Source organism: Falco rusticolus, chromosome 12, assembly GCF_015220075.1.
Source record: "Falco rusticolus isolate bFalRus1 chromosome 12, bFalRus1.pri, whole genome shotgun sequence".
Taxonomy (NCBI): domain Eukaryota; kingdom Metazoa; phylum Chordata; class Aves; order Falconiformes; family Falconidae; genus Falco; species Falco rusticolus.
Window position 1 is genome coordinate 28,777,382 of NC_051198.1, and position 19,675 is coordinate 28,797,056.

At 39.2% G+C, this 19,675-nt stretch overlaps 1 protein-coding gene across 6 annotated transcripts in view; it reads right to left on the reverse strand.

Annotated features, from left to right (window-relative positions):
- LCLAT1 (lysocardiolipin acyltransferase 1) overlaps positions 1–19,675 on the reverse strand; it is a 116,969-nt gene that overhangs the window by 62,891 nt on the left and 34,403 nt on the right. For 4 of the 6 annotated variants that reach the window (XM_037405102.1, XM_037405098.1, XM_037405101.1 and 1 more), the window contains 2 exons: positions 13,506–13,674; positions 9,897–10,095 (listed from right to left, as the gene is read on the reverse strand). In XM_037405102.1, the coding sequence (XP_037260999.1) occupies positions 9,897–10,095; positions 13,506–13,670 (364 nt within the window). In that variant the 5' untranslated portion in view covers positions 13,671–13,674. Of the gene's footprint in view, positions 1–9,896; positions 10,096–12,071; positions 12,161–13,505; positions 13,675–19,675 lie in introns of those variants that run through there. The other 2 variants (XM_037405104.1, XM_037405103.1) reach the window with 2 other exon arrangements.

The following is a 19,675-nucleotide window of genomic DNA, read 5'->3' on the forward strand; positions in this document are numbered from 1 at the left end:
TGTATTAACCCACAAGACAACTGTGAAGATTTCCAGCCTGACATCAAACTGACACACATAATGCAGTTAAAACCAATGGAAGTGCTGCTAAGCCTGCAGCTCAGGGGTCATATGCTATTATCTTCAATAAAAGTTCTTGGCTTTTTTACACAAGATACTAGAAATTTGCACATAATATTATAAGTTTTGTCCACTACTTCAGATAGCAGGACAAAAAAAAAAAAAAAAAAATCAGGGCTCCAGTTCTACCACATGCCCATGATGCTCCCTTCTTAAACAGGGCTCAGGGAAGCATGATGTTGCCTTACAACTGTACTTGACTAGCTTGTATCTCATTGGAAAAGCTGCCCATAGATATTCCACATCAAAGAGAAAACATCCCAAGTTCCTATTCACCTTTTTGCTTCAGTTCTCAAAGTCTACTTTTCCTTTGCTGGTGACTTACAGCATGTTATTCTCGCACTTTATTTCAGCTCCTCTTCCCAGGGATCCCTTTCTATTCTGTTCATGGCAGTATCTTACAAGCAGCGTATGCTAGAAAATCACTCATTAAAGTCACCAATTTTTACATCATCTTTGTAAGTCAGCCTGGATAATGCATTACCCAAGCTGCATAATCTGTTCTGCATTGGTTAGGAATATTAATTGTATTGTTAAAGATTTGTAACCTGTATCATGGGGGAGATACTTTTTATTTTTAAATCAGTTAAACAGATGGAGCATGCATAACTAACATGCCTTCTGCAATCTGGACCTAATGAGTCTCAGATATTCAGATAATGAATGATATCCAGATAACCAAATACTGAAAGTGGTTATATGTATTCAGAAAATAAATGCCCAGAATGCAGTCTCAGCAAATCATTTCAAATTTACACGCTGTACTTGTTAAAAACCCTCTGCAAACAAAACTAAAAACTTTGACCGCAACATTTTATGTGCATCTATGCACATATCACATTCCCACATCTGCAATGTCAAAAAGTATCAGTACAGCTTTATTAAGAGAAGCTACCACGTTTAAACAAGTAATTTGCAGAAAAAATAAAGCTAAACTTTAAAGTCACTGAAAAATAACTTGGTAATTTAACTATGCTTTCTACTGGCATTTCATCATCTCCTATCGCTACAAGACATTTCACTACAATGGTGCAAAACCAATATTTTAAATTGAACTAATCAGGGCTTCATTTTCATACTTGTCATCGTGTTATATAAAGAGGGCATCTTTTCATACCAAAAGTTGCCAGATACCAAATGGTGCCAAAGCATTCCATTCCTCTAGAAGATACATGGAAATGGAATGAAGCTGTCAGGGGAAGTTCAGGTTGGACATTAGGAAAAGGTTTTTCACTGAGGGGGTGGTCAGTCACTGCAACAGGGTCTCCAGGGAAGTAGTCACGGCACCCAGCCTGACGGAGTTCAAGAAGCATCTAGACGATGCTCTTAGTCATATGGTTTAGTTTTATGTAGTCCTGAGAGGAGCAGGGAGTTGGGCTTGATGAACCTTATGGGTTCCTTCCAACTTGAGATATTCTATCATACCTCATCCGAAGTCAAATTAATAAAAAAAGGACACAGCAAAGGAAAAAAGCCTTCTAAGCAGAAACAGAGATGCCTTTTACAATGTAGATGCTCCATGTGACAGAGTGGAAAACCACATAAAGATTAGGAAAGTCGTGCTGTGGTTTTGGATTTTTCCAGTTGTTCTTACCACTCAGCCCAGACATTTTCTATGTGTTATGTACTCTAGACTATGCCTAAACTAGTTTATGCAAAACCTGTACTGTGCTAAACCATTTCATGGTGTGGTATCACACAACAGGCCTAAATTATTCAGTTCTTGTGTTCTCATTGCAGCAGAGTCTGTAGGTGGAAAGAAGGGAAACGAGAAGCAAAATAAACGCTCACTTGGGAAGCCTGCCGATACTTTCCCAGGTCAGCAGCTCCTTAGGAAGAGTGGGTTTGGTCCATAATGGAGAAAGCATGGAAAAAACCTCACTGCCAGATCCCACCCTCTCCCCTGCCTTTCTTCATGCAGCACAAGGCTTTAAATTATATGGAAACTTGCACGTAAACTCTTTTTAGCAACCATTCTTTAACAGCACTGTGAACACCAAATTGCAAACACCTTTAGTTACTAAGATAGCTAGCTGCTGCTTGGGTAGCTTGTATTTTACCTGACTGAACTGCCTTAAAGCACAGGATAAGTGCAGTAGTTTCCCATTCCTGTCCTAAGTGCTGGTGTTATATACAGGCTATGAAAAATTAAACAGAGGCAGTAATGTAATGACAGCAGGGTGTCAGGTAGGAGGAAGAAAGAGAGAGAGAGGGAAGCTCGGAGGCATCTAGGTTTTAAAATAAACAACAGGTTTGATTTTCTAACCTTTCCAATAGATAATATCCAGTTTCCTGGAATAATTTTTCTATCTTTAAGTGTATATCTAATTAGATAAAAGTCCTGACTGCTCAAATAAGAACAGATTATTTAACAGTCAGATGACTAATAGTAAAGGACACAGATTCTCCTCCCCACTTACGCCAGCACAGCACACTGCACCTAACTATTTTACCATTTATGAAAGTGGAAGAATCTTCCACATTTACTGGATACCTTAAAGCTTGAGCAGAAGGCAACAAAAATATGAATTACCACCTTCAACCAAACCCCTGGTCTGTGCATTGATGGGGGAGAATGCTGCTGTTTACACGTCTCACCACCCCACCAAATTCAAGCAGGAGAGGAAACCCAGCACAGGCTTGTAGACGCATGTCTCTGAACAAAGCAAAAGCAGCTCTCACTTTGATTTCCATTCCACAGTGTGTCTGCATTGTGCTGCTGGAAAAACATCATGTAAGAAAGCCAAGGCATGAGAAACGGCAGGAATTCAGTAGAGTAATGGGCAAAATGAAAGGTTTTGGTAATCAGCAAGATTTATGAATATGCAGCAGAAGGAAGTACCTTCTCATGTGCAGCCTGCAGTGAGACATGCTGTTCAGTTAATTAGCGGTAAGCCTAGGTCAACACATTGCTCAACACAAGTAATTACATTTTGCTCTTTTTGCACAGCATTTTTGGTTGTCTAAAAGCTCTCGGGCAACAGGAAATTTCCTAGCAAAGGCAGCATTTACTTGATTGGGGAAAAATGGTTGCCTTTTCATTTGCAGATACTTGAGAAATCATTGCTTACAAAAACATGGCAGAGAAACAGTGAAACTGAAGACATCACAGCAATGTAATTCCATTTCTTTGCTAAAATAGTTTTCTTGTAAGAGTTGACACTTTGGATAACTAACATTGCTTGGAAAAAGTATACAAAAAGCATCACACTGCACAGCTCTTGTTCCAAATTGCAAAACAGCAGTGCAAAAACCTACCAGGTAGAGCAGCTAGCCACACTGACCTTTAAATCAACTATTCAGAGCTGAAAAAGTCAAAAAAGGCAGGTCCAAATCTCAGGTACACATACACGCTAATATGTCCTTCTATCAGGATATAGCATTATACAGAAAAAAATATTACACAAAAAGGAAAGCCTGCTACTGAACTACAGAAATGTGCTGTACATAAAAATTTCCTTGCTGCCTTGGGGATAAAGCAAATTACAGCTTATGCAGGTTGAGAATTTGCAACATTGTATTAAACATGCTAGCTGCAAGTATAAAGCTTTTTAAATTCTAAGACCCTGCACTTCTATTTTCCCCACCTCAAAATCCTTTAAAAGAAAATAACACTTGAAGCTGAAATTTCTTAAGTGTGTTTCCATTGCAAAGATAATTTGGGAGTAAGTAGATACTAGGGATGGAGGTGGCAATGAACAAAAGAGAGAAAGAGGTGGGTTGTGCAAAAAAAAAAAAAAAAAAGTATTTGGTTTTGTCTCACAATGTTATGCATATTTCCATAAGTACCTCAGAAATTAAATATCCCCAAAAATGTCATATCTCTGTAAGAGGAATATTACGGCTGATATTGAAAGCAAGCATATACACATAAAGAAAATGGTATCTATTTCCTATAGCAATGTAACAGAACAACTAATAATATTATACCACCCCCAACAAAAAAAAAAAAAATCAATAAATGATTCAACAGGGGTCTGGTCCTGATCAGGGCTTTTGAGGCAACAGGGAACCAGACGGTTAGGCTTAATAAGGGAAATCACTCGGAAGCGCATGATCCCACTGCATACAAATAATTGGGTCCATTAACAGTTTGTTATTCCAAGTGTTTTGCTGCACATAATACCCACAAGGCAACAACCACACAATTCCAAATGTTCCTTATTTCAAAGACCTGTAGGTATTGAAAAGATGTTAACACAGAAAATCACACAGGAAGCCAGGGCTTAAGGCTACTACGTATATACACTATTAAGTTTTCATCAAGATAGACTGCTAAACAGGTTTCTGAAAATTCAATTAGAATCAGCCATTTTGGGGGGGGTGGGGTGGTGGTGTCCTAGATAGTTTTATGTCTAATAACCCAAAGAAAATTAAAAGATTTTCTTACATTTAATGTAATCTGTAGAGATGGCGCATAACCACTGATAACAGCAAAGAAATGTAAACTGGGAAAACATGCCATCCTAATTCTGCTGTTACGTGTTCTGTGAGATTGGACAAAACCACCGCTCTCTTCACCACTTGTTTATTAAATGGGGAGAATGAGAAAGGTTAGCATCTGATCTCACTCTTGTGATGTGTGTTTTGGAGAGGCAAAGGGGGTAGAAAGAAAGTGGAGTCATTATTATATAGAAAGTATAAGGATGGTCTTAATGCAAGACAGGCTTAGTATTATTCCTGCCCCCCAACAGAGCTGGGAGAATTTCTGTGGTATACTTCTGAAAATATTCCTATTATGCCCCTCCTGGAAGGGCCAAGCTGGGAAACAGGCACCTAAGTCTTGTCTTCCCCACAAAAAAATGCATGTAGAGTCACAGTCAAATTAAGATGCATTTTTGCTTCAAAGTAATAATCCTCTCCTCACATTTACAACTTCTTCAAGAGAGTCTTCATCATGAACAACTGGTGGAATAACAATTGTGCTTTCCATTAGAGAGCATACTTTTCAACTTCTACTTTAAAAATCACGTAGGATAACAACTCCAAGGTAATTAAGTCTGGCAGCTCATAATTGAATTGCTAGAAGACAAAATGTCACAGCTCCTCAAAACTCTCATTTCAGCTTGTTTTAACATAACAAAGATACTTGAGACATAAGCTATACTAGAAAGTTCAGCAGGTTACACTTAATTTTTTAAACCAATATGCTCTACCGATAAGAATTTGAATGCAAATCCAGCTATAACCTGAACCGAGACACTTCTGGTGATGCATTTATATCCCTCCCTACAGAAGTAGCTGTGGCAGCACAAACACTCCACGCCAGTTGTAAATGCGTACAGACTCCCCGTAGTGGGCTGCTTTAACCATACTCCAATTGAGTTAAGTGCTAAAATTTTCTAGGCTTAGCGACACCAATATCTTACTTCATGGTAGCTGATCCATCATAGCTGTCGGTGTGCATGCTCTTAGCCCGTGGCAAAGGCAGGATAATTTGAGTTGTTTGCCCTGCTTCATTGAAAACTAAGATGACTCAAATTACTTTGAGCTTGCTTCAGGCAAAGCTCGCACACATGGACAGCTATAATGGATCAACTGACATGCAGTAAAAGATTGGTGGGGCTATGCCCAGCGCTGAAATAGAGCACAAGTCTTGATTATTTTTTTTCCCCAGCACTTAAAAGAACAAGGGCCAAACCTAACTTGAGCCTTTGAAAGCTATGACACAAGTGATCAGACGAGTGACAACTAAAAAGCTCCTACATCCTGCAGTCTCTTTCAAGAGCAACACTAACCACACAATAACTTGAATACAGAGCTTAAGATCTGGACAGAGTTACTCAGTTATCTCTGCTCCTACGTGCTGCAGGTTTGCCAGCTTTGCTTATTCTCCTCTTTTTCCTTCATCACCTTATCCTTGCCATACGTGTTCTTGCCCCAGTCTGCACCAGTTACAATTCTTTGCTTTCACAGTCTCAGTGAGCCTTTTCAAAAATGTACATCTTCAAGATACATCCATCAATGGTGCCTGCAACACTTGCATACATTGAATTATGGTGTTATTTATCTCTTCCATCTGCATTAAGCAAAATCAGGATTAATATCATCTCACATATAGCAGCCATACACTGACACTAATCCCTTTGGTTACCCTCCCATTTTTCCATCAATTTATCTGAGAGTGCTCAAGTTAAACCCAAATTTTAATTTATTTTTCATGTAGATGTCGAGGCACTTTTAACCACTAAAACCCAAATATTACTGCAAGCCCATCACACATACGCAAACTGTCCATAATTAAAACACAAACTAATTTCCAGTGAAGTCTTACTGGTTCATGTCACAACAAAACTTTTATAAATGCAACTATTAAGAAACAAATTCAAACCATGCAACTATCTTCTAGTCATTATGTGGTCACCTGACACTACTGTGTCTATGTTCCTTTGTACCTACTCAAACAGCATGTACTCCATAGCATGTGCTGAACACAAGTGCACCATAAGGTGTATTGCTTCCAATGCTATTCCTTATTAACTGAGAGTAGGCAAGAATATAAATTGTATATATCTATTACAAGTACTATAGAGAAGTCCTATCTTGTCCAAGTACGCAGGAAACTGTCAATGCCATTAGAAATTCTCCTTGAAAACTGACACTGCAGAATGTGTCAGTAGTTTCTGATGATGTCAGATGAGAAACTGCAGCAACAGCTAAGAGCAGAGAAGTGCTCCCTCGAGACGCCAACTTTGGCAAGCTGTACTGAAACGTTGGAAGAATGTTTCTGAAATTGAGATTACTGAAATGTAATACCTCTTTTTGAAAACTTTACTGCACACAATTTATCAAGCCAAAGCTACAGTTCCAGGAAGAAAAGACCATCTGTTTTTCTATGGGCTTCTTTTTTCAAGGCTCACCTTTAATCAATTTGAAGGTTTTTTTCATACACTGGAATGCAAAGAATTAATAACTTAAGAACCAGATAAATGACTCAGTGCATCTCCTTGAAACACTGACTCCTCTGATTTTAGTTGTAATTAAGTAGAAAATAACTGCCTACTTGGAATACTGACTCATTAAATCTGATATCTCTACACTTCTAACCTACAAAGGGGGCAACAAGGACTCTGGATCTATTTCCATTCCAAGCTTTGCCCTTCACCTACCATATTATCACTTGGATTAGTATAATCTCTCATAGACTTATTTTTACACCCCAAATGAGAAAGTACTTATGACAACAAAGGTGCTATGCATAATACTTGTAAGGTTTTCAGAAACATGGAAATGAAAGGGTTGCATTATAAACCTTATCTTACACAATTTTAAATTAAATGCTTGTTAAAAAAAAGACCTTGAAAGATCAGAAAAAAATTTACACAGAAAGCAACATAGTATATTCATTCAAGTATTTCTCAAACTCAAAGCGGATTACCATTAGGTAAAGATTTCTTAGAAGTTACATTTAGCCAATATATCAATACTTCTATAATCCTACACTTTTGATATATACAACTAATTCATATAAATATATGAAAAGATAAAAATGAAAGGCATGGTGAAAGTAGCTGGTTTAATTTCCACAAGTATTATACCTTAAATTATCAACATCTGAAGTATCAATTCTATATATGCAGTGCACTGAAACTGTCCAGTTGTCTTCCAAGATATCTTCTCACTTTTACAAGCTCATAAAATAAACAATTTTTTTATGTAAAAAACACAGGACAATTCAAAAAACAAAACCAAAATCTGACAAACGCCGTTTAAAGGTCTATCACATAACAGAGCAGGGCCATTAGAGGGAAGCAGGAGAAATTCTGCTCTTTACTGATGAGATTCAGGGTTGTCCTCTTTAGACACCATTCTCTACTCCATCACTGCCCCACCAAATTTCATACAGATTAATCTTCTTCCATCAATCTTCATTCAATCCAATAGTCTCACTTTCCCACTGTCCCCTAATTATGTGGCTATAGAGAATATATTTGCAAGAATCTGCCACCCAAAACACAGCCTGACTGAACAAGGAGGCCAAGTATTTCTAAGACCTCTTTTTAGATACACTATGGTAGAACAGAAGCGGATCATTCATGACCTTAGGCCATCAAATTATGGCTTGAGTGAAGTATGTAGTTTAGCTGAATCCCTCTCCTGCAATTAATAACACAACAGTAATGGTTTACTAAAAAACAAGCTGTAATTCACAACACTGCAAGCAGTGCACTCAAAGCCCATATATTGTGGAGGGTACATATGGATCTGGCACAGTAATAATGGTTTATAACACTACAGATCCAGGCACCGACTCTACTGCCAGAAATTGTCACCCTGTAACACTAACAACCGAGGTGAATGTCTGCCTGTGCCACCTCTACCATCACACCCCATTACTCTATCAGCCTATGAACAATGATGGCATCGTGGTCTGCTAATACTGACCTGCCACAGCTCCAGCTTCCTCAGCCTATTCATCAAATCTATTAGACATGCTCAGTTTATGCACAGAACTGAGAACTGAAGCAAGCAAATAAATAAACAAAACTTCTAAAAAACTCCTAACACCTTTTCAGGAACTGAATTTGGTGAAGCATAATATAGCATCCATCCACGACCTTCCAATTTTATAAAAGGCGTTTACAAGCACATGTACAAATGTTTTGTTACAAACAAAATACATGCCACTTTTGAAGACATAAGCCTACGAATCTTACCAGACTATAATTCCTGATTCTATCTTCCATCTCAGCTTTAAAAAGTCGCATACACAGCTGATGCCAAGATTTCAAAACATCTCTGCTGTATTATGAAGATAAAACATTTATCTAAATATATTTTCTCATTTCCTGTACCGTTAAAAGAGATGTCTTTTGTCAAGTAAAATTGACCTTAATGTTTGACTGTTAGGGGAAAAAACCCCTGTGTTACCTAGTTGCAGCTCTCACTTAAGAAGACTAAAGGCCCAGCAAGTGAATGCAATAACAGCACCAACAGTACGAGAGTTCCTCAGTATGGAATCCTGCCAAAATTATCCGTTCAGATAAATGGCCTGACAAAAGGGAACCATAAATAAGGTTACTCTTTTGACATCATAAAGTTGATGCATATCCTGCCCAAGCTAGTTTTCTATAAAACAGCAAATAAATCTAAGAGATAAATAAAATGCAGAGAGATGTTTTTTATCTCAGATAAGTCTGTCTATTTATTCAGAAACCATTTGTGCGGCAATTTTTGGCCGATCTGAAATTATTTCTCCAAGTATGTGCAACTCAGATCCATTTCCAGCCTACATCACTATAAATACTGATTATTCCAAATCCTGTACAACATATTTTGTGTAACCAAGTTCAGTTTAAAACTACAGTTAATAAAACTAACCATGAACTTTGCAATTGCCTATAGGGTTGTTTTTTCAGGGTTTTTTTAATCTTCTCAATAGTATAAGTTGGATAATGAAGAAAGAAGCTTGATGAGAACATTTGCAACATGGAGTGAAATAGCACCAAAAACAAAGTGTTGAAAGAGACTTCGAAAAGAGTCAAAAACTTTTTTTTCATAATTTTGAAAAATGCTTTCAGTACATAAAGCAGAGACATTTTCACCTAGAAGCATAAAGAAAATGTAGTATCTTTAAAAAGAAATGCTTAAGCATGTAATCCAGGCATCCTCCGGGAGATTTATGGTTTAATCACTCAATATGCCATATATTTTACACAAGCTTTTTTAAAACTACTGAAACAGAATTTAAACTTAGGTCGTTTAACAGGGTATGAACAGTGCTGGAGAAAATTTAAACACATTTTCCTTTTAAATTAAAGGGTTTAGTGACCTACCAAATCCCGGAATGCTTTTGAGACTGGATTTGAGACAGATTTTCTCAAGTCTGAGGTAGCTGTATCGCAGCAGGCAGTTCCACAGGAACATCCAGTCCATTCGCGTGCGATGGTTCATGATAATGACACTCCTTTCTCCAGGAACAAATCCGTCACCAGTGACAACCACCTTGGCACCAAACACCATTTCCAGCAAGGCCTAGAAATAATATCTCAATATTATGGCTTTACTCCCAGAGGAAAAGCATCAGTCCATTAGCAATAAAAATTAATTTTAATTCTGTCATTTCACTTATTCACTCACGTTATCACTGGTAAGCAAACTTGAGACTGTTTTCTAACAAACAATTCAGCTTTTCTACAGCAACAGTCAGCTGTTTAATGGACAACAATTAAACAGCACTTCTTAAAATGCACTCTTTACAGTCAAAGTCCAACGTTAACCTTACCTTTCCCCAGTTTTCCCAGAATACTATCATGTAGGAATAAAAGGGAATCAGTATAGATAATAACCTGGTAGGTAATCTAAGGAGCAACTGGCTGCAGAAACAATCTGTTGCTCACTATTGCCATGGCCAGGAAGACATCAGAAGCTGTCTTGCTTTCTGCTTGAGTCCAAACGGTCAACACATTTGTGCTTGACTTCTACCTGCAAAAACGGCCAGAAACTAATGGCAGAAAGAGCAGCCGAGAGAGAAATCCCAAAGAAGCTTGAACACAGGACAGGGATGCAGACCTAGGTCTGTACAGCTCTGCAGCACCACCGTGAAGCCTGGGTCTCCACCCCACAATTAGCAAAAAAGCATCAACCACCAAGTGGTGGTACACAGTCACCTATGAAGTGCCATCCCAAGGGATGGAATAAGCCTCACGCTTGGAAGGACACAAGCAAGAGGCTGGGCGAACAGCTTTCTCCATTTTGCCTAAACAGCCAGTGATGCTCTAAGTTGACCTATGCAGTATGTTTCTTGCTTTACCCGCTGCTGTATGTGGCTCTGAAGGGTCAAGTTATAAATCACAGGTCAGTGGTTTATCAGAAGAAAAAAGCAGTCAAGAACTACACAGGACATTTAAGAGCCTGGTGTCATAACCTGGGCAGCTGGACCATAAACATACAGCTCAGATAGATGTATATCAGAGCCCACCAGCATACTCTGGCTGTGTTCACACCACATCCATATCGCCTATTAAAAACGGTTTCTGGCCCGTGACATTACCAAATCACGCAGGGAAGCAGCATATGGAGGAGTGCTGGTTAGTTACAGCAGCAGACCAGGACCAGGCAAATAATTCAAAAATCTGGATAACCGAATGCTAGCACCTTATAACCCTTTAATGCCTAGTGGAAACACAGCGGAAAGGTACAAATTCCCACAGAAGAGGCAGACAGCAGATATCACCTAGAGGTATGACTTGAGGCCCTAAGGTCAGGGCCACTGGCAGGACACTTTCCAACCCAGCACAGAAAAAGAAACTACCAAATCACGATTGGACATTGGAGAGGAATAAACTTAACATTTGGCCTTAACATTAAAAAAATCTGAAGCACTTCAAATTACCCCCTTACCTCCTCTTCCCCATTCCTCTCTTAGAAAAATGCAGAAAAAGGGCAAAGTCTGGGGATTTAAACAGAGCTCTAGGAAGTAAAACAACTTTCTGTTCTGTTCACCTTTCTGCCACCGCTGTGCCACAGAACCTCAAAGAACATAAATTTCTCAGCTTAAGTCACCTGTAAAACTGGAAATACATTCTCAGTCACAAATGACTTGAGATCTCAGGATGAAAAGAATTATACATGCCAAATATTAATACTATTATTAACTCAGCTTACTATAGTTCTGGCAAAAGGTGTTGTTATCAAGAATAACTATGGACCACTGCAAAAGCAGAACAGGTCACATAGCTCCAAATGGTAAACAGTGACCTTCTTTTCAGAAAAGAGAGAAGCAGCCTTTTTTGATAGTTTAGTAAGAACTGTATTACATATTTAATATCCAGTTAAGCATAATAATAAACATGTGTCCCGTTCATACATACATACAAACCCTAATGCTAGCATAAGCCAAACTAAACTGAAAGAGTTAAGACCCACCTCCACTATCCCATCCTGCTGACTCTGCTAGAAAGGAAATTTCGAGTACGTGGAGAGGAGTGAGGAAGGTGGAAGTTTCTTACATGACAGAGGTCAGGTTGAGAGATTCCCTGTTGGGAGTCCACCTGGTCCAAAGTTAGTTTATTATTTGGAGACTCAAACCCAGGTACTTGCTTGTCCTAATTAAGAATATAGGAAGTGTAAGGACAGAAAACTAACGCAGGTGATGTCTGAGCCTCAAAAAAGGTGGATTCAAAATTTTGGAGATCCCTTTCCTGAATCTAAACCCCCAAGGTCCTTACAAGACAGAATCCTTTCCACAAAAATATTCAAATTATTCTGGTTTAGGTCCAGTGTGGGCTGAAATCAAACTTCTAGACTGCAAAGGTTATCACAAACTAGTTGTAATAACTCAGAATTATAAAGCCTAGGCAGCTAATCAAATAAAAGACTAGTTTTTCATGTTGGGGACTTTGCAATTTTAGAAAAATTGGAAGACAAACAGAGAAAGGGTCAACTTTGTGAACCTGTCAGTACTTAGGTAAATTTTACCACGACAAAAAATAACAATCCCTCTATTCCCTTTGCTGGTAATTATTTTGTCTCTCCTAATTTTATTGCATTTAGTAATGACGAAAAGGACAAAATTTTTAGAACATGAAACAGCTGGCACCCCTTTAAAACACACAAGACAGAAACAGAGAAAGCAGAAACTATTCAATATGTAATAAAGATAAATCTTTGTTTATGCCACAAGATATGTATTTCTGCACAGCAATACAGCATCAGAAAAAGTTAAACAAACCTTTAAAGGCCTAGAGGGACAAGGTCCCTTGATTTTTAGAGAATAGATGAAGACACGGGTCCCATTCATACCACCTTTCCTCAGGAACAATTCAAGGAAGAGCTTTGTTATTGATTTCCAGACTCATATAGCTATAAATTTGATGCATTATAAGTGAAGAAGACTTAATTTCAAGGGACAGTTCTTGTTTTTCACCTGAAATCATTTATCTCTAATTCAGCTACAAGGACTAAATTCTAAGAGGATTAAGAGAACAGTGAAGGTCAGCAACAATGTATCAGACAGTGAATAATTTTCCTAATTAGATAGTTGGAGCACAATCGAAAGGAAGAGTTTAAGATGACTCATTTAGGAAGTTTCTAATGTAAAAAAATCCTCCTGCTTACTAGTGCTTCATCGACTCTTCTCTGATTGGCATCTAACTGACACTGGATGGAGATGTCATGAAAAGGCCTTTTCAAGAGTACAATTAAGACACAGTTTAGATTACATATAAATTAAACTGGAAGAAGAGGGGGACTGTAGAGAGGCACCATATAATATGCAACACCAAGCTAAAACCAAAGTCTCTACAGATAGTAAATGTATTAAGGTCTGTTTTGAGAAAAGCATTTAAAACTTCAACAAAAAAGTAAATCAAAAGCGTCAGAGAACAAACTAAATCGTGGGATTACAAACAGTTACACAAAACTTGGCTCAGACTGCAACTTACCACTGGCAGCGTGAGCCAAGTGGCCACAACACAATCGGTGATCCAGCGATACCAGGCCGGTGAGATAAACATCAAAGGTAGAAAAGGACCGAGCATGAATATACTTCCAAAAAAACTTCCCGAGAATAGTGCAAGTACAAAGTATATTCCTTTCCATGACACCATGGCTCTGAAAAAGAAAGTTGGCGTTATGTTAGAGAGATAAACTGAGAGCAGCTACATAATTCTTCAAGTCCACAAGTCCAGTTTGAGTTAGTAATATTCCTTCTTTTTCTGCCATAGCTAATATCACAATGACAGTAAACACAACCAAAATGTCCTATCCCACAAGCAGCTCTAAGCAAGTGACTTTATAAACACAGTGATTTTTAAGGAGCATTGGGATACTAAACGGGTCAAAAGCATCAGCTACATCATAATTTTTCCCACTTAATACAGTACGTATTTCCATTCCAAAATCTAAAACAGCAAGCTGTTTTTATTATCCGAAGGTACAAAAGAGCTGTGTAAGAGAACTACTGTTACATTAAACTTTTCAGCCGTTATCTTTCTCATTGGCAAAGTACTAATGTTAGCATTTTCTGAAGACGGCGAACCTTCCGTTTCTGTTTCTTCTTGCTAAACACAGTGTTGCAGAAACTCATCTTCTCCAGCTAACAAGGGTCTACGTGCAACCTCCTTCAGAAACCACGCAAGCCTGATCAGCCATTTCAAACAGCAGTTCCCTTTTCATCACAGCAGGGCTGGGAAGCAGCAGCTGAAACATCCCGACTCACCCTGGCTTAGAGATTTTGTGACTTTTTGAAGTCTGCTGTACTTCAACTGTCCTTATCAGTTATTTTCCAACCTACTCCACCAAAAAGCAACAGCCTTTGGTTTTTAAGACATAGTCTAGACTTGAAATATCTCAACGTCTGTGCTATCAGGTTGAGTTCCTTATTATAAATTGAAATGTACAGTACACAAACCTTCTTAATGCATTACAGCAGAACACTCAGCAGTCCTCCAAAGCATTTGTAATAGCTACAAGCTTTCACAATTTAGCAACTACTACCAGCTATGACAAAGCAAATGTGGAAATATCAATTCTCTAAATTAGGGCCTAAAAATAGGCTGTTTTCATCTATTTAGGACTCAACCAATTGTTTATAAAATCAAAGGTTAAGTAGAAGTCACTTTTCAGTCACTTTACTGAATTCCTTTTTTTGACAGGCTATTTTAGAAATTGTAAGAGCTCAGATAGACAGAACTTCAGGACAAGAAAAACAGGAAGCTGGTGTTTTTAATTTTAAAATGAGCAATGGAAAAGTAATCCATTAGGCCTTGTGTACTGTAACATACACGATTTATCTCAGGCATGTTTTGTGCAACATCCATAGCAATAATGTTTGCACAGCAAAGTATTTGAAAGTCAAGAAATGGCAACACTAGTGGTGCTAGCACATGAACTTGACTCTGCTACTTCATGCTGACAAGTAACAAAAAAAAAAAAGTAGCCCTATTTTGGGATACTTTTAGGTTTAAACAATTTCCTAAACCGTACATATTTGGAGGAAGGCCAAGAGAAGAGGCTATGGAAATGTGTTAATGTAAGAAGGATATAGGAAGCTGTACTTAGCCCAACTTCTGCAGCACAGCAAAAAAAGTAACATTAAATACAAGTGTTTGCTGATAGCTGTATCAGAAAGGTTTTAACACAATGAAATTTTAATTCAGACAAATACACATCATTTACATCCTGGAGTACAAAGCCCTCTCTCTCCTGCCAAAAGCAGGAACTAAAGAGCCAGCTGTCCACATATGCATGCACTAAGATACATCAATTTTGACATATCAAGGAACTCTGAAGAGCACTGCACTGAAGAAACAACACACCAACTGCCTCCTTGTATTTATTACTGCAAACCCATGTGGGGAAAGTCCAAAATAAAGGTAGGAGAGCACAAAAGAAAAAAAAAAAAAAAAAAAAGAAACAGAGAAGGATAGAAACAACAGAAGGGGAAGGAGGGGGAAGCAAAGCACTACATGCAGCAGACTAGAAGATAAGGCCTTCTGCTGAGGTGTCAAGTCTTGACATCTAGTGCAAAAGGCAGCAGACAATTAAAATTCAATGTGCTTGAGCTAATCAAGCATTTTTTGAGGAACACACACAACAAAACAACTGGAAACATCTAGGGACAGCTTTCAGACAGGTAAAACACACTAGCAGACACAAAACATGAGGTTTTTTAGCTTCAGCCAGCTGCTCTGGTCCTCTGTGAGGCTGCTGAGAGCCACTTGTCATTAGTCAGATGCAATGACGGCCACCAGCCAGACACCCTGGCTCCAGGTGGCTGCCAGACAACACCAAGGTGCACGTTCCGCTTCCATATCCTTGACTACTGCACACAGGTAACCACAGCATTCATGGGAGAAGACCTCGCTCTGTCATCCTCCTACTCTTAGGAAAGCAATGTAGGTCAGTTATCTACAGGTCAAGCTTTTCACAGTTCACACTGGTCCTTCCCTCGAATTATAGCACAGAGGAAAACGTTTAAGAAATTAAATTTTTTTTGTGTATTTTATGTGAAAGACTGTCTTGTGAACTTTTTTTTTTTAGATGAAAGTATCTAAGCTATGGAAAAGACCTGGGGAAGTTCTGAAGTTTCTCTTCTTCAATCTCTACCTCAGCAGTATCTTCTTCAACATTACAGTATAGACATATGTTATACTGCATTCCACTGGGTTGAACACTGTGGCATTTATTTCTAGACACAAAAGATACCATGTGTGTTTTCAGTTGATGTCATTTATTTCTCTTCCAGCCACGTTTCTTAAGTGTGATACATACCATATTTTGCTTATTGCTTATATATAATGCATTATATCTTTACATACGTACACATGTATTTATCTAGAATAATGGATAGGTTTTAGGTCTGAATTACCTCCACCACGATAAAAGCACATACCACGCAAACAGGTAGGAAAACAGAAAACCAACTCCCTCTTAATGGGTTTGAGCAAAACTGCAAAATAAAAACCTGTGATAAGGTGAAGAACTCACAGCAGAGAATAACCATCCAGCTGGCCACCTGCGAACAGTGCTCAGCAAGCTCTTTGTAGTAACAAGGTGAAACACACTGGACCCATTTGTTTTCATTTGTGGGTGGAGTTACAGCCTGGTCAAGAGATTACATGATTTAAGATGCATCTGCCCATACATGTCAGTTGAGAAACATTTGCATACTCTCACTCTAGCCAGCAGTCAAGGATGGATGGATGCTCCCCACAGAAGCTGCTGGGTGCCTGGGCTGCCAAGCCCACGTGCCCTGTGGTGCAGGCAGGGCTAGGAGGAGGCTGCAGCCCCAGCCTGGGTCCAGCACACCGGCCAGACCAGCTGCGCTGCTGGAGCCACGTGCCCTCTCAGACCCAAGCGGTCCCAGCACCTCCTCACCTGGGAGGACACTGCCCAGGCTTGTAAAGCGTACACAGCCAGCTCTGGTCAGATGAGATAATTAGTCACAACCTTGTGTTCTACTAAAGCTTCGGCAGGGTTTGGCAATTGCCCTAGCTCTGAAGCAGGACAGCTGTGCTCACACAGTGCTGCAACTTGCCTAACGATCTCTTTGCTCGTCTTTGCTCAGCTTTTTGGGTTTTTTTCCCCTTCCCAACAGCCACCCCTCTCCCAGCCCTGCATCCCACATCTCCCATCCTGATGCAGCAACACCCTGTTCTCCCCCTCGCCATACCAGATCATTTGGGCAGGTGAAGCGCAGCAGGCTCCATCCAAGCGGCCATCCACGCTGCTGAAAAGGAAAGCCGTAATGCCGAAGGCTGCATGGCTGGCACACGGGATCAGCTCTCGAGTCCTGCCCCGCCAGGCTCTGCACGCTGCTGTCCACTTGTACTGGCACTCCCAGGGCTGTTGCATGCAGTTTACCACGGTGTTGGTCACCTGGGGAATTCCCAGACACCCACTACCGAAGACAACTGGGAACATCCTTCTACGTCTCTCAGCCCCTTAACCACCCAGCTTAGGAACGAAGTTTCTTTACATGTCTATCAGCCATCCCCCATCAAAGACAGGCATTCAACAAGAGAAGTAACAGCTACAATGCAAAATACCTGCCTGCAACTTCAAAAGACAATTAAAAATAAAAACCCCAAACAATCTCAAAGGGAAAGGAGTACTTAATGAGGACTTGTAAAATGGTCAAAAATAAATGTGAAAAATCTCAAAACAAAGAAAACTGGAGCTGATTCATGTAAGAGATGAGACACCCAAGAAATGAATTACAGGATTCAACAGAAGGTCTGAATAACAGACCCCAAGCATTTTCAAAGTACAAAGTATTTCCTCACTGCTGCTGACAACCATCTCTTTCTTATGCAGCAATCGCCCTCAACACTAGATTTTACATGTATTATTACAACCTTTATGCATCTTAAAGCCACTTTCCATTTGCTGTGTGGGTCAGAGCTGTGGGGTGAGAGTCAAAATCATAAGATCCAGGCTGAAAGTTGCAAACCGTGAGAAAGACAGCACCCTCATACTGGGTAGTTCTTCATCTATTTTGTGGCAGAACTCCAAGTTATTGAGGGACTGTACTTCACATGTTCTCGTTGCCATAGCAGAAGGAAAACATGCTCTGTCTCCAGGTAACGGGAAACAGTAATTCTTAAAATATAATTTATGTTTTACACTTAAGTTTTAAAAATTCTTGGCTACAATGGCACAAATTACTTTCCAAAACAGTGGCATTTTGGTAAACTTCATCTTTGTTAAAATATTTACTTGAAAATAGTTCAATATTCTTTGCAAACATAGTGTTTGCATAATAACATAAAACAGAGGCTTGTGATCAGATTTTGTCTTGTTTCGCTTATCTACTTGCTTTTATGCAAGATGTAGCTGGAATGACAGACAAACCACAGCTTGTTAGGATGACTATTTCAAAAGGTTTTCCACAGCCTGTTCTCTACAACAAAACTAGCTTTTCCTCACAACTGCTTCTATGGCTTATAAGTGGGCAAAGGATGCAAAATCAGTTTATCTGGTAAGAAACAAAAAGTTTCTTTTTTTTTTTTTTTCCTAAGTTTCTAAAATTAAAGGTCTAAAAATTTCACAGTAGTCAAGACTCACCACATGCTTCATGTTTCCTTAACAGTTCCTGGCTAATTCAAAGGTCTTGTACAAACAGGTTAATTCATCTTCCAGGTTCAGGAATTAAGCAATACTACCTGACAAACAAAGGCAGCTGCCTGATAACTAGAGTCTTTTAAGCACTTGGTATTATGCAGTCAGCAAATCAGGTTTTATTACACTACTGAAAAAATAAAGAAATGCTCATTAGTGCCAATAAAACAACATTGTATTATTGCCGGTCAGTATGTTTCCATTCAATCAGCATGCACAATAAAACTGTTCATTAGTCTTCAAGAACTGAACAGGGAATACTAGGCACTGGGTTTAATTCTTCTTTCAGTCAATTACCAGTAGAAAAGGTAAACATTATCTTCAATTAAAATCAAGCAGAAACTGACACAGACAGCCAATGATACCTTTTCTCTTAGAGTTCTGCAAAGAAAGCCAGCAGTTAACCGGGAACCGACTTAATTGAGTTCTGCATTTCCTCTAAGCACGGCAAATGGAAGAGGTGAGCTGGAAGTTCCAGCACCCATATTCAATTTTGCATTCTGAAACATAATTTCCAAGTCAGAAGCACAGTTGCAATTCTCACAACGATTTTTAACACCTTTCATCTGGGTGAATTGGACTTCAAGTAGATGGGCAAGAGGGAAACAAAATTGCCAGCTTCCCAGGTGTCCATCAAACAAGCCATCAAACGAATGACTCAAACTTTTACTTGTTCACTAGTTTTTAAGGTTACTAAACAAAATCATCTAGACAGGAGAGCAAGCAGCTGGACAATCCTTCCTGGCTTGCAAGGCACATAATGCAGGGCTCTCAGCAGCCACCGAGCAGGTGGCCAAATGACAAGGCGTCAGCCAGGCAGACCAGTGGAAATGACACATGCTAGCAGAATGTTTCAAGTCCAACAAATCACCAGGCTTTTCTGTTGGGAGTATTTTATGAGTGGTTTGGGTTTTTTTCCCCCATAACAACATTACAAAGGAAATTTTTACCAATTCTTGCACTCAAGAGCAAGAAACTAGTTTCTATGTAG